Here is a 16,687-nt window from a genome sequence, read left to right on the forward strand (position 1 = left end):
CATACTGAGACCTGTATATAGTTTTATTCCTGCAGGTAAGGCCCTATGCACATGATTGTGTCAGTTGTGTGTCCAAAAACCGCAGATCCACAAAATACGGATGTGGTCCGTGTCCCTTCTGCATTAATTTTTTTTGCAGACCCATCGACTTCTTCAGGTCCTTGGTCCACATTTTGGTCTGCAAAATGTGGACCACTGACCCTTTAAAGTCAATAAGTCTGCAATAAAAATGGATGCGAAATGGACTGTAAATGTATTTTGCGGATGTGCAATTTGCAGACTGCAAAATACATATGGTCGTGTTCATGGGGCCTAAAAGAAGCACAGATACTGAACCTCAGTGACCATATACAGGAAGGAGATGTGATGTCTGACAGCAAACGCCTCCAGTCTGCTGAGAGGTCTGCTTCAACATGGGACTAAAGAAAAGCTTATAACCCCCTTTATGGTGCTAAAGGGGCTCTACAGGATTGCACAGGCAAACCTATTAAACTGATGTTCCCTCTTGGAAAAAAATCTGTCACAGTGAATTTTACTGTGAAGAACCCAACGAACAACCTCCCATATCTCAGCCTCCTGGATCTAATTTATCTGCTGAGTGTCTTTCCTTCTCAGGTTTTCTGGTCTTCTCAGAGGTCTACTGCAGCAGTATAGACATCTCAGTGGGTGGCTTGAAAAGCGGTCACACTGACTACTTGTATCCTGTCCACAGGGTGACAGGAAGCGGACAGGCCTACGCATAGGTGACCACTGGCAATTCAAGGGGCGTTCCATCCCTGACCACAGTCACATCCTCTCCTACCCTCATGCCTATTTATAGACAGTTTCATAGCTGATGCTTAGTCAGTACAGGGTGTCATAACCCACAGCAGAAAAATATACATCCTGTCATAGAAATAAGCTAGAGATGGGGGGGAAATGGGGCAGTGAAGATTGCAGCAGAGTCTGAAGTGCAGAGCAGGCCTGCAGGTTCACACATCAGAGAAGATAAGATTCAGAAATCGATAAGGAATTATGAGAAGTGTGGAGGATGGTGCATGGAGAGGAACAATCAAACTTGGCCATACAGGAGGCAATGTGTCCCTCTGGCTGATATCAGTCTGCAGTGTAAAAGCAGATACATCCCTACATATGGCTGATAACCGGGAACAGCAGAGCATATTCACCTGCACAGAGGATACAGCTGGCTTATACCTATTAAATGAAAGTTCACCAAATGGGCAATTTGGACAATTTCAGGCAACAATTATGTGTGACTGTTCGCGACAGCTGACGACTGAAGGCTTCATGCACACATTGCAGATTATGTGAAGATCTTCCGCACCCGTCTGCAGGTACCCTTATGCTGAATTGTTTAGCCTGCTGCCATCTAAAACTAGACGTGCATGGCATGGTAAGCAAATTATGGCCGACCATTCGCAATTTGCACAAGTCCACTGGTTTTTACATGTTTTTTATATATATATATATATATATATATATATATATATATATATATATATTTACACATAATAGATAATATACCTATATATAGTAGGTTTTAGATTCTACTGCCAATGTGTGCGAAATCCACTGGACATGTATGGCAGTATTATATATATATATATATTAGTCAACCCTTCTGTTATTGGAGAGTTTATCTCAACACAGAGAAACTTTATATGGGTAACTTTTGGGTCTAGCAGGGAAAAGGGCAAACTCTCTCCGACTCTTCAGTGAGTAGTAATATCTGCACATGAGCACTCCCCTTCCAGTAATGCATTTTTTCAATCTAGCCATGGCTTTAGAGCCACGTGATATATAGCAGAAGACGCCCGCCTGTGACCCACGAGCCCTGTGACCTGACATAGCCGAGAGAAGGTGAAACTTTCATGGCCCTGGAATGACAGGAATTTCCCTCCCCCTCTTGAAATAGTAGGCTGCAGCCCAGTAATGAAAGATGTACAGTGCTGACACACCCTGATAAGCACGTGGTCTAGATGTTATCTGCTATCTGTTCAGCTGTAGAGGTGCCATACAGCATGATCAATTAGGGCAGGCCCCAGAGCCTCCACCAGCTTCTCTATCTAGGCCCACTCTTCCAGCGCTTTCACCGTGCAGGCACCATTTATATGGGTAGTGTGTACGCTGCTCACCCTTATGAAAACCACCATTCAGGAAAACGGGAATCATTTGACAGTCATTCCATGCTCCTATTGAAACATGTATGTGCCGTTAACACCTCTACATGTGGCCGTCATATGGGGTAGGGTTGGATCCCAGAGGTGGCTGCAATTCCCTATTCGCTCCCATTCCTGGCTGCAATTCCCTGTGTCACTACAACCCCAATCTTTGCTCCTCTATAAAAGTAGCACTAAGGGCTCATGCACACAAAAGTTTTTTGCGTTCAGTATACTGGGCGTTTTTTTTTTAGTTCAGTATGCGTTACTTATACTGAACCATTAATTTCAATGGGTCAGCAAAAAAAAAAAAAAAAAAACAGAACACATACGGAATGTACTCTGTATGTCTTCCGTATCCGTTCCGTTTTTTCTTAACCATCTATTGGAAATTTTATGCCCAGCCCAATTTTTTCTATGTAATTACTGTATAATGTATATGCCATACGGAAAAACGGAACGAAACCGGAAACGCTAAACAAAAAAAAATGAAAAACTGACCCGCAAAACACTGAAAAGGCCATACGGTCATGTGCATGTGCCCTAAGGGTATGTTCGTATGGCAGTATTTACTAAGAATTTTTGTATATTCTGTACTGAAATCCGTGTGAATTGGGAACAGACACTAACATTTGATTTCTCGATGCAGCTTCCATACAGACAGGTTAGCCTCACTGAATGGGAGTAATCCGCATTCAGGCCCAAGGGCACTTGTAACCCAAATCCACAGCAGAAATCTGAGGGTCAGCCTTGGATATCGGCCACAAATTCGGCAGTGGATTTTTCCTCTAGGCCAGGGATGGCCAACCTGAGGCTCTCCAGCTGCGGCTGCACAGCTGGATAGCCGTAGGTTGGCCATCCCTGCTCTAGGCCCTTTGCCTAGTGAAAAAAACAAAAACATAAAAATACTTAATTTCAGAAGTTTCTTTAAAGCGTGCCTATACTTTAAAAATCATATTTAGCATGGCTGGATCTTAACAAAGTTCCAAGTAGAGCTTCAATGTGCAACAAGAAGAAATGGGAGTGAGACAAAACATTTTTTGAGCATTCAATTTAATGAAAACAACGAATAAACTGAAACAGGCTGTTTTTCAGCTGATCAAAAGTTTATGACCACACCTCCAAAAAAAAAAAAGAAACCCCCCCAAAACAGAAATCCAACTTCCAAACATGAACTCCGTAATGAGTAGCTCCGCCGTTATTGTTTATCACTTCAAAAATTCGTTGATGCAAGCGTTTCCATGAGGTGAGTGGGAACATTTCTCCAAGTGGTGAAGACGGCCGCACGAAGGCCATCTACTGTCTGGAACTGTTGTCCATTTTTGTAAACTTCCCTTGCCATCCATCCCCAACGGTTCTCAATTGGATTTAGATCAGGGGAACACACAGGATGGGCCAAAAGAGTGATGTTATTCTCCTGGAAGAAGTCCCTTGTCTTGCGGGCATTGTGTACTGTAGCGTTGTCCTGTTGAAAAACCCAGTCGTTACCACACAGACAAGGGCCCTCAGTCATAAGGAATGCTCTCTGCAACATCTGGACATAGCCAGCGGCCGTTTGACGCCCCTGCACTTCCTGAAGCTCCATTGTTCCACTGAAGAAAAAGCACCCCAGACCATTATGGCGCCCCCTCCACTGTGGCGCGTAGAAAACATCTCAGGTAGGATCTGCTTGTCATGCCAGTAACGTTGGCAACCATCAGGACCATCAAGGTTACATTTTTTTCTCATCAGAGAATAAAACTTTCTTCCACCTTTGAATGTCCCATGTTTGGTGCTGAAAACGAGCAGTTCTGTGGCGTTCAAGGAGACAAAGTCTTTGAAGACGTTTTTTGTTTTTGAAGCCCTTCAGTCTCAGATGCCGTCTGATGGTTATGGGGCTGCAGTCAGCACCAGTAAGGGCCTTAAATTGGGTCGAGGATTGTCCAGTGTCTTGACGGACAGCCAATTGGATCCTCCGGCTCAGTGCTGAGGACATTTTTTTGGGTCTTCCACTTGACTTTTTTGTTCCATAACCCTCAGGATCATTTAAGAAATTCCAAATGACTGTCTTACTGCGTCCCACCTCAGCAGCGATGGCACGCTGTGAGAGACCCTGCTTATGCAGTTCAACAACCCGACCACGTTCAAAAAGGGAAAGTTTAACATCACAACGTGTGACTACTTGACAGAAAATGACAATGAATCCACATCTTTGCACAGATTTGGCCTTTTAAAAGGCATGTGGTCCTAAAATTTGGGTTTTAGTTTAATCGTTATTTTCAATTAATTGAATGCTCAAAAAATGTTTTGTCTCACTCTCATTTCTTCTTGTTGCATGTTGAAGCTCTACTTGGAACCTTGTTAAGAACCAGCCATGCTAAATAAGATTTTTTGCCATTTTTCAAGTGGTCTTAAACTTTTGATCAGGACTGTAGTATCTTCCATGTTCTTTATCATTTAGCTATAATATCCTGCCTACATTCAGTGTGCTCTCTGTGCTGTTCATAGTGTGCCCTGCGCTAATGAATGGCAGGAAAAGTCTAGGGCATATTGGTACACCATAGACATTTTCCAGGGTGCGGGTGCCCACAGAGAGGGCTCTGAGTGCCACCTCTTGCACCCGTGCCATAGGTTCGCCATCACTGTCGTAGACTTTCTAATTCCTCAATAAAGCGATCTGTAAGGGTTTCCGCACTCAGACCTCCATTGATCAAAATATTTGAAAAGTTGCTATGACATATCAAAAGTTTTTTTTTTTAAGGCAGAGGGACACTTTAAAGGGGTTGTCTGAGACAACAAAAAATCTGCAACAAGCCTTAAAGGGAACCTGTCATCTGGATTTTGGGTATAGAGCTGAGGATGTGGGTTGCTAGATGGCCGCTAGCACATCTGCAATACCCAGTCCCCATAGTTCTGTGTGCTTTTATTGTTTAAAAAAAAAAAAAAACTATTTGATACATATGCAAATTAACCTGAGATGAGTCAGGGACAGGACTCATCTCAGGTTTATTTGCATATGTATCAATTCAGTTTTTTTACACAATAAAAGCACACAGAGCTATGGGGACTGGGTATTGCGGATGTGCTAGCGGCCATCTAGCAACCCATGTTCTCAGCTCTATACACAAAATCCCGGTGTCAGGTTCCATTTCTCCTGCCGCTGTTTGTTAACAGACAGCAGTGATGACATGCAGAGATATGGAATGTGACCCCTGCAGCCAATCACTGTCATTAGAAATACACCGCTGAGAGCAGTGACTGGCTGGAGCAGTGGTGTTCCATATACCTGCAAGTCAAAGTGCATGGTACAGTGTCGGTGACATGTCGGGATGCGGCACATGAGAGCTGCAGCCAATCAGCGTCCTTTGCATTAGAACACTGAGGACGATGACTGGCTGCAGCGGTCATGTGCTGTACCCAGACACATCACCACTGCTGCTTGTAAGCAAATAGAGAAACGCGGTGGAGAAAGGGGCGAGAAAAATAATAAGTTTTTTTTATTTTAAGCCATTTTATGAGTTGTCCAAGATCTCTAATTAATGCAGACAGCCCAACACTGCAATCAGTCTCTCTCGCACCTGAAACGGCAGATAACATGGAACAATAGATTCAAAGGGTACATCAAATGCAGAGACTTTAGGTTCAGGAAGACGATGACAAGAACTGCAGTAAATAACAGCTCCAGACAAAAATCTCGCTGCATCTGTAACAATTGCCACTGGTCTTTGTGAAAAAGCTATGTGAAGGAAGGTGCTGTGTTGCACTGGCAGACGACTGTCAGACAGCTCTCATGATGTGGGGGCCCGAGTGTGAGTAGGTGGCTGCCGGCACTATACCTGTGATAAGCCAAACGTTACACTATCAAACATATGGGAGGCTGCACCAGCTGTCACTAGGCAATGGAGTATCCAGAAATAGTATATATGATACTGGGCAGTATACTCCTTTATAGGCAGTGTATAGCCTTCTAGGGGTCTAAGCACCACATGCATTAAAACCATGCTGACATCAATATAAACCCTATGAATAAAATAAAATGTGGAACTAGTATACACATAATAGCAAACTATATATCATAGTACTAATTCATGCTAATAATATATTAGGTACCCAATAAGAGTATGATCCATGGCCTAGCAGGTAACTGTTAATGTCCAAGCAGTTTTGTGCGTAAAATTGTGCAGCCATTTAAATATCAATGTAAAACAGGGTTGTTGTTTTTTTGTCAGAAACAATGGAGGGTTTTCTGCTCCTGAAATCAGGGTCAGACACACCATATGTGCAACCTGTGCATTTGCACAGGGGTCCTGAATGAGGTCAAGGAATCCAAACAATCATAGTGGTTCCTCATCCATAGGCTGCATGCACACGACCGTGCAATTTGCGGAACGGGCCGCCTATAATAGAAATGCCTATTCTTGTCCGCAGAACGGACAAGAATAAGACATGTTCTATTTTATTTATTTATCTTTTGCAGGGTCCCGGAACAGAGCAACGGATGTGGAGAGCACACAGTGTTGTCCGCATCTTTTGCGGTCCCATTGAAGTGAATGGGTCCGCATCTGAGCCGCAAAAAATGCGGCTCGGATGTGGCCCAAAATAACGGTCGTGGGATTGAGGCCTTATTATCATTTATAGGGAGCTATACTCTCTTAGCCATGTCTCTCGTGATTTTCTGGAGAGTCATAAATGAGGTGGTCTATGCTGATGCCCGGCCACTAACAAGTGCTAATCAGCGATAGTCAAGTCGACTGCCGCTTGTTTAAAGGGCCTTTCAAGTGACCTGATGCAAACTGATTATCATAATTATCTATAATGATAATTATTACAATTGTTAGGACACACTCACTTCACTGCATATTGTCAGCAGCACATACCATTTAAACATGGCGATGAGCTGCCAGCAAACAAGGATTTAACCATCATAAGTCGGCTTTATACGGGTAATATGTTGTGATATCACAAATTTATTTTCAACAAGTAAGCTACTGTGGCATTACAGATGGGCTTCAGTCCTGTAAGCCATTATGACATCACAGGTGGGTTTCCATCAGGCATCTACTGTGACATCACAACCGGCTTAGTCCTGTAAGCTATTATGACATCACAAGAGGGTTCCCATCAGGTAACTGCTGTGACATCACAACCGTTTCAGTGAGGTAAGCCATTATGACATCACAGGTGGGTTTCCATCAGGCATCTACTGTGACATCACAATTGGTTCAGTCAGGTAAGCTATTATGACATTACAAGTGGGTTTCAATCAGGAAAGATGTTGTTATACGACAACCAGTTTTCAGGCTTGGAGCAGGATATACCATATGTACATTTAAAAATCTAGGACTAGCCCTTGAACTGCCTAAAATAACAAACCATGGTATACTCACCCCCTTTCTCCAGCACTGTTCTGGTTCTGCAGTGGGGGACGTGCCAGAATATGTCACATGACCGATGGAGCCAATTCACAGCAGTCACATGCCATATACTGCCACTGTAGTTTGCAAAAAAGCAGCCGCAGGAGGACCGGACCAGCTCTGCACAAAAGGGTGCTGAAGAAAGGGGGCGAGTATACCATGATTTGACAGGGGCCCATATATGGTTCTAGAAAAAGGTTCCTTTGCTGTTGCAGCCTGCTCCTGCCCAAAATAAATGAATGATGCACTTGTCGTCTCCACAGAATGAGCCGCCAATTACACCAAGGATGAGTACACACAAGTCGTGTTATACTTCCACATTTCACTGAGGTACTTAGGACAAAGCCATGGAAAGTAGCAGGTCTATCAGCACGGGCGATACCAATGAGAACCATGGGAGTAAGGGTCCATTTACACGTCCGCAAAATGGGTCCGGATCAGTCCTGCAACGTTGCGGAAAGGATCCGGACCCATTCATTTTTAATGGGGCCGCAAAAGATGCAGACAGCACAGTGTCGCACTTCCGTTCACACCCGCACTTCCGTTCTGCAAAAAAATAGAACATGTCCTATTCTTGTCCGCAGACACGGATAAGAAAAGTTATTTCTATTCAAAGTGCCGGCCATGTGCGGTCCACAAAATGCAGAACACACATGGCCGGTGTCCATGTTTTGCGGACCGCATTGGGGACGTGTGAATGGACGCTAAGGGCAGAAAAGCTCTGGGGTATGAACACAGAGCCATGTATGTGCACACTATCCAACCACTAGGGTACGGCCACACGTGGCATATGCGCTGCAGATTTTATTTCTACAGTGTAATTGCATGTGGAAAATCCGAAGTGCTTACAGCAACAAAGTGGTTGTGATAGCCCTCTTTACACAGGGCAATGAGTGTGACTGATGCCCCTCCAAATGTTCATTCAGCTGAAAATCAGCTCTTAAAACTGGTACAGAAAGCTCCCACATTTGCAATATATTTTTATATGGCTGGAGATACATGTGGCGACACGTGCGAGTGACAGCAAGTCTCAGAAAAGCAGCTTGCATACATGTTTAACATGCTCGTTGTATCAGAGGTGGTCAAATGCGTGTGTTTATGTGACAGGCGCCATTACCACACCGTGGAGCCACATTCAATATCAGACCTGTGCACTCTATTGAATACCGATTAGGCTCAATAGTCTCCTGGACCAACCCACCCTGCGAGTTCCAGGCCTAAAAACCCATCAATAACTCACGAGTTTCAACACAGAGAGCTGCCCGCCTTGCCTGCCTCTACATATGCCAACCACTTGATTCAATGTTATCACAAGTGCTCTACAATTCATGCCGCCTTTTTAATTGGCGTTCAGGGAAGCTCTCTCTGCTCCTAGTTATTAACTGCAGAAGTAAACATGACGCTTCTTGTGTGGCCAGCTTAACCCCAGACAGACATCATGGACATGGAAGCTGGACTGCTTAACACCTGCAGACAATACGGGGAAGATGCATCAAAAGAGCTTGAAGGGAAAAATTGAACAGTTGCTTCTTTCATTTTCTAATGGGCCTGGAATGTAACTGGTTGCGATGGGAAACAGCTTTACTTTCCCTTTGCATCAGTATATTAATATATGTTTCCCTCCACAGGTATAGACACGTCAGGGTGGGGGGTCTGCCCAAATGATCCTCGAAGGTGATCCTTTAAAAAGGCTACACGGCCACCCATAAAATAAAAAAAAAGTTGGATGACAGCCAATACACATAACTCTTGACATTTAGTTTCTCATTCGCGGGCCATTTAAAAGGCATCTGTCACCACATACCACTATGTCTAACGTTCAGCAGCTGCCTATACGCGGTTGTAAGCAGAGTCTGCTCCCCTATATATATGCACGACTGCATGTGGGTTTGAGCACCTCCTGCTAATACCACGCTAGTCTTTTCAGTTTGTATATATAGAGATTCCTGGAGGTGTATAAACTCCAATTTAAATGTGCCTGTTTTCCATCTACAGGTCACATTTAGGTGCACCTGTGAGGCCTGGTCCATATCAGCCAGTCTTGAGTGGGACTCGCAGACTCCTCCCTCCTCCCACTGCAAGCATGGTTACATGCTGGAGGTAACTGGTGAGCTGTTTGTGAGTCGGCCTCATGCTCCTGTAATTTGCCCACTGGCTCCTGGTATTGCCCACATGTCACAGGTAGGTGAGTGTTAGGTCCCGAGCTACTTGAGAAACCTTGGCGCGGTTCCCGGGCTTAGACATGTCCTACACCGTAGGACATGTTGACTAATCTCTCAATTTTAAAATCAGTTTGAGGGTTTAGTAAGACCGCAGAGTGCACCTGTCTTTGCTATTATTTTGTTATATTGATTATGACATCCACACAATTGCTACCTTGTGTAGGATGTCTATTGTGGTACTTGTGGTTCGCTGCGGGCAACCTCCACCGTATGCATTTTTGCTGGGGATCGCCATTAGCAACGGGCCACAAGTGCAGGATTTGCTACCCTATATATATATGCATGACTGCATGTGGGTTTGAGCACCTCCTGCTAATACCACGCTAGTCTTTTCAGTTGGTAAGCAGAGTCCCATAGGTCTCTGCCATCTCCATATGTTCCATCAATCCTCAAAAAAAAACTTCATAAACATACAAATTACCACTAGGTGCAATGAGGGAAGTGCTGCTGCATCTTGTTGCACCCAGAGGCTCCCCATCTTCTAAGCTGTGAAGGACAGGCCTGGCAGTCTCTGAAGTCTCAAGAGATCACGTTTTGTACATGCGCAGAAAAGGGATAGAAAATACTGGGCAGATGGGCAATCTCCATTGCTTTACTGCGCATGTACACAACGTGATCCCGCGGGACTTCAGGGACTGCCTGGCCTGTACATCACCAGGATTGACGGAACATAAGGAGATGCCAGAGACATCATAGGACTCTGCTTACAAGTGTGAATGGACAGGTACTACTGACCATCTAACATACTAATATGTGGTGATTACACCCTTTAAGCTCCACCCCATTTACAACCCACAAAACCACCCCAATTTTGTGGCACATTTGCACAAGCTTTGCCCCATTTTAGATTTGTTTCGTGGGACAATCCGGTGAAAAATAGGACATTTGGAAGGATGACTATGACTACCATTACAGGTCTTACAGGGGATGTAGAGCAGGCTTCCTATAGTCCTAAATGGCAGATCAGTCTTCTTAAGCTGCAATACAGGAATAGAGATTGTGCCACTGAATACCTAATTAAATTTGGCCATTATTGACTGGATAATATAGTGCTGTGGCACTTACCATGCCCTACAAAGCTGTAAGGCCCCTTTCACACGGGCGAGTATTCCGTGCGGGTGCAATGTGTGAGTTGAACGCATTGCACCCGCACTGAATCCTGACCCATTCATTTCTATGGGGCTGTGCACATAAGCGGTGATTTTCACACATCACTTGTGCGTTGCAAGAAAATCGAAGCATGCTCCTCTTTGTGTGTTTTTCACGTAACGCAGGCCCCATAGAAATGAATGGGGTTGCGTGAAAATCGCATGCATCCGCAAGCAAGTGCGGATGCGGTGCGATTTTCACGCACGGTTGCTAGGTGACGATCGGGATGGGGACCCGATCATTATTATTTCCCCTTATAACATGGTTATAAGGGAAAATAATAGCATTCTGAATACAGAATGCATAGTAAAATAGGGCCGGAGGGGTTAAAAATAATAATTTAACTCACCTTAATCCACTTGTTCGCGCAGCCCGGCATCTCTTCTGTCTTCATCTGTGAGCAATAGGACCTGTGATGACGTCACTACACTCATCACATTATCCATCACCATGGTGATGGATCATGTGATGGACCATGTGATGAACGCAGTGACGTCAAAGGTCCTATTGCTCACAGATGAAGACAGAAGAGATGCCGGCTGCGCGAACAAGTGGATTAAGGCGAGTTAAATTATATATATTTTTTTTTTTAACCCCTCCAGCCCTATTGTACTATGCATTCTGTATTCAGAATGCTATTATTTTCCCTTAAAACCATGTTATAAGGGAAAATAATACAATCTACACTACAACTAACCCAAACCTGAACTTCTGTGAAGAAGTTCGGGTCTGGGCACCACAGTCGGTTTTTTATCACGCGCGTGCAAAACACATTGCACCCGTGCGATAAAAACTGAACATCGGAACGCAATCGCAGTCAAAACTGACTGCAATTACGTACCTACTCGTGCGGGTTTGCCGGGACGCATCCGAACACGCTCGTCTGCAAGGGGCCTAAGTGAAAACCGCTTTCTCAGCCTGGGCATAAGATGCACCCGCGTGAAGCGGTGTTAATTTAGTATTATGGCCAGTGAATGAAATTATGGGTGCCTGTTACATAATAATAAATTGTCCTAAAGCCATGTGTTCTACATACATAATAGGATCTATATGTGAATATGTGGTGGGTGGCCCCTTTACAAGCGGCAGTCTGGGCATTGAGCGCCCAGTGCTGTGCAGTGATGTGCGAGCTGCTGAGATCTCACTACACATTAAGTCATTTGTCACTCACGCGCTACAGTATGGCTTCTTATCGTATCCCTTGTAGTTCTTCATGTTCAGGGTCATCTTGCAGATTTCGCAGTGGAAGCATGCTTTATGCCAAAACTAGGAGAGAAAAAAATACAAATAGGTGACCCAGATTCACAGCCGTTGCCAAATTGTTTGGATTTCAATCTCATTTCAAGAAATGCATGTGGGTAATAAATCTTATAAGCCGAAACACTGGATTAATGGAGCTGCAGGGGCATGTGCTGGAGAGAAAGACAGGAATAAACCCTATATAACACTACACTAGGATGTATACAGGGCCGTGCTCACATCTACAGACCTCTATATCATTGTATGTATGTGTGTGTGTATGTATGAGACTAGTGGGACATCAGATCTATGTATAGGAATAAACCCTATATAACACTACTACACTAGGATGTAAACAGGGCCGTGCTCACATCTATAGACCTCTATACCATTGTATGTGTGTGTGTGTGTGACTAGTGGGACATCAGATCTATGTATAGGAATAAACCCTATATAACACTACACTAGGATGTATACAGGGCCGTGCTCACATCTACAGACCTCTATATCATTGTATGTATGTGTGTGTGACTAGTGGGACATCAGATCTATGTATAGGAATAAACCCTATATAACACTACTACACTAGGATGTATACAGGGCCGTGCTCACATCTATAGACCTCTATACCATTGTATGTATGCATGTGTGTATGTATGAGACTAGTGGGACATCAGATCTATGTATAGGAATAAACCCTATATAACGATACACTAGGATGTATACAGGGACGTGCTCACATCTACAGACCTCTATATCATTGTATGTATGTGTGTGTATGTATGTGACTAGTGGGACATCAGATCTATGTATAGGAATAAACCCTATATAACACTACACTAGGATGTATACAGGGCTGTGATCACATCTACAGACCTCTATATCATTGTATGTATGTATGTATGTATGTGACTAGTGGGACATCAGATCTATGTATAGGCATAAACCCTATATAACACTACACTAGGATGTATACAGGGCCGTGCTCACATCTATAGACCTCTATATCATTGTATGTATGTATGTATGTATGTATGTGACTAGTGGGACATCAGATCTATGTATAGGCATTAACCCTATATAACACTACACTAGGATGTATACAGGGCCGTGCTCACATCTACAGACCTCTATATCATTGTATGTATGTATGTATGTGACTAGTGGGACATCAGATCTATGTATAGAAATAAACCCTATATAACACTACACTAGGATGTATACAGGGCCGTGCTCACATCTACAGACCTCAGGATTAAAATACAAGCTGCTAATGTATACGGCAAAAGTAAAAAACTACAAGAATTGAAACCTCCAGAACATGTGCAATCCTGTAAAATCAGAACTAGCGGAAGTGTCATATGAAAGATCATTTAGTGCGCATGAAAAATGTAAAAACCTGCAGGACGCTTGTTCCTGCTACCTCCTATTTCCTACTTCCTCCTTTTGGGATCCATTTCCCTTTATGACTGATCTATGCAGATGAAACAGAAAATACATGCGAATAAATATAGTGAAACACAGGTAGCTGCCTGCACAAGGTGCGGACTGCAAAGGTTTTCTCTGTATAGATTTTTGTGCAGAAAATCCACAGTGTAATACAGTAGGAGCAGGTCTTTCCAAATTTCATGTACACGGTGCATATTTTGTACGCACAGAAGTCGCCCTGCAGTGCGGCTTTTAAGATCCACAGCACATCGATTGTTTGTGCGGCTCCACAGCTGATGCATTGTGGTTTTCCCCACAGACTTCAGTGGAGTTATGAAAAGACACAGCGTTCAGGTGTCCGCCTGGCCGTGCGGAGGCAAACGGATCCGTCCAGACTTACAATGTAAGTCAATGTGGACGGATCCGTTTGAAGTTGACACAGTATGGCTCAATTTTCAAACGGATCCGTCTCCCATTGACTTTCAATGTAAAGTCAAAACGGATCCGTTTGCATTATCATGGTAATGCAAACGGATCCGTTCTGAACGGATCTAAGCGTTTGCATTATAGGTGCGGATCCGTCTGGACACATACCAGACGGATCCGACCTAAACGCAGGTGTGAAAGTAGCCTTAGGCCTCATGCCCGTGGCCATATTGCGGTCCACAATGCACGGGCACTGGCCATGTGCACCCCACGACCCATTCACTTGAATAGGGTTCGCAATCCAGAAGGTCGGTGCGGAACTCTACGGAGTGCTTCCATAGGGTTTATGTCTGTGCATGCACTACCGGTACTTTTTTTGCGGTGCAGACTGTCAGATGGTGAATGGGTCCGTGTCCGCATGTGGCGGCCCTACGGTCAGTGCTCATGCATTGCGGACCGCAATTTGTGGTCCGCAGCATAGGCCGGGCTGGCTGTGCATGAGGCCTTACTGGTATGTGCAGATTTTATTACTTTTTTCATAAGAATTTTCCACATACAAGCAGGTACCCTCAGATTTAAATGATGTTCAGGTTGTTGCTCTACCCCATTGATTGACACTGCAGCTATGTGTTTCTTTTTCTCTCAAAATTGATAATGGCTAAAACAAGAGAAAAACGAATAAAAATGACTTGCATTAAGTCTACCACCAGATACACATAGGTTTCTTACATCAGAGGGGAGGCTGGTGAGGCACGTGAGCTTCATTCTGTGTACCCAGGGGGGCACACAGCGTTCCAAGTCACTCTGTCTTGGCCTTTCCTCAGACCTAGGGCAGTAAACTGTCTTTCTCCCAGAGAGAAGCCAAGCCTAGCGCTACCTCCACCTTCATACAACTACATCAGTAATATGTCCCTTACAGCTCTTGCATACGACCATAGCTGGTTTTGCGATCCGGAACACATGGAACATCCTGCCCTCTATAGAACAGTCCTATCCTTGTCCGTAAAACGGACAAGAATAGGACATGTTCTAGTTTTAGCAGGTGCTGTGGAACGGACAGCACACGGTGACGGAAGCCAGGGTAAGCAACATTTCTTGTTTACCTGTGAGATAAGTGGCACAAGAGTAGTCTGCCTGACAACCATCTCACTGTTCTTACTGAAATATATGCCCCCCCTTGGACAAGCTGAACGGGCAAGTGTACAAGTGAGTAAGGGAAGATGGATGCGTACATGTATGGTCCGTTATGTAGTCATAGATTTGTCTGGCCACCTTGAAGGAAAATCAGGTGAAAACCTCAGGCCGATGGGTTTACTGTTGGCTCATACCTAACTTATTTCCATACTCATGTCATATTTCAACACAGTCTGACAACCATTTTCCTAATTTTGAGTGGGTCATTTTAGGACCATTCTTAAGGGCGTGTTGGTTGAAAAGCAATGTCTGAAATACATCTGAGAAAATGCCCACATCCGAATTGTAGAAAACGGCCCAGATTTACTAAAGCCGTGTTCACATCGCCATTTTGGAGATCTGGCGCAAATGCGGGTGTCTGCCAGACAAAAAAAAAACAAAAACACTGCATGCAACAGTTTTTGTTGGGCTAAAACCCAGCATTTATGCCGGAATCGGCCAGATCACAGCTGGACCTCACTGCAGTGAATGGGGATCTGGCGGAAAGATAGGGGATATGGCAGACTGCTCTGAGTCGGAACAGCCTGACAGAGATGTGAACGACGGCTAATCCTAATGATGGCGTCTACACCTGCGCCAGACTTATCACTGGGGCCCAGGCTGGATGATAAATCGGGTGCAGGGACAGACACTTTTCTCTGACCAGCTATTTGTCAGCCATATTTGAGAAAGATTTTTATGTCAGATTAGTTGTGCAAATTGGTGCATCTTAGGACACATCTTTTTGACATGAAGTCCTGCACCTTCCTGCTAAGCTCCATTTTAAACAAGTCAGAAAAGTGTAGAAACCATAGCTGCACCAACACTGTGCCAATTTGCTCCACATTTTTCTAGATGCAGGCACATTAGTAAATCTGAGCCGATGTGTTAAGGCCCCTTTACACGGGCCAATGACTGGAGCAATTATCGGGAGGGCCTGTTCCTAGCAATGTTCATTGGGGGAAAGCACTTCTGATGTGGACACCTAAGGGTCCATTCACACGTCCGTTGTTTCTTTCCTGATCTGTTCCGTTTTTTGCAGAACAGATCTGGACCAGATCTGGACCCATTCATTTTCAATGGGTCCTGAAAAAAATCGGACAGCTCAATGTCTGATTTCTTTTCAGGACCCATTGAAAATGAATGGGTCCAGATCTGTTCCGCAAAAAACGGAACAGATCAGGAAAGAAACAACGGATGTGTGAATGGACCCTAAGGGCTGTTTCACACGAGCGGATGCCGTGCGTGACATCCGCTCAGTGAATGACAGCCAAGACCCGATGCAGACTGCAGAAGCACGCAGCATTAACATGATTGATAATGCTCCGTGCCTCTCTGTGATCTCTTTACTACGAAATCACAGTGAGATAAAGTTGTCACTGTGATTTCGTAGTAAAGAGATCACAGAGAGGCACGGAGCATTATCAATCATGTTAATGCTCCGTGCTTCTGCTGTCTGCATCGGGTCTTGGCTGTCATTCACGGAGCGGATGTCACG

At 44.4% G+C, this 16,687-nt stretch overlaps 1 protein-coding gene across 1 annotated transcript in view; it reads right to left on the reverse strand.

Moving 5' to 3' along the window:
- LASP1 (LIM and SH3 protein 1) overlaps positions 1 to 16,687 on the reverse strand; it is a 57,482-nt gene that overhangs the window by 18,672 nt on the left and 22,123 nt on the right. The window contains exon 2 of the mRNA XM_040434739.1: positions 12,095 to 12,189. Within this exon, the coding sequence (XP_040290673.1) occupies positions 12,095 to 12,189 (95 nt within the window). The remainder of the gene's footprint in view (positions 1 to 12,094; positions 12,190 to 16,687) is intronic.

This window comes from Bufo bufo, chromosome 6, assembly GCF_905171765.1.
Source record: "Bufo bufo chromosome 6, aBufBuf1.1, whole genome shotgun sequence".
In the NCBI taxonomy this organism is placed as follows: Eukaryota; Metazoa; Chordata; class Amphibia; order Anura; family Bufonidae; genus Bufo; species Bufo bufo.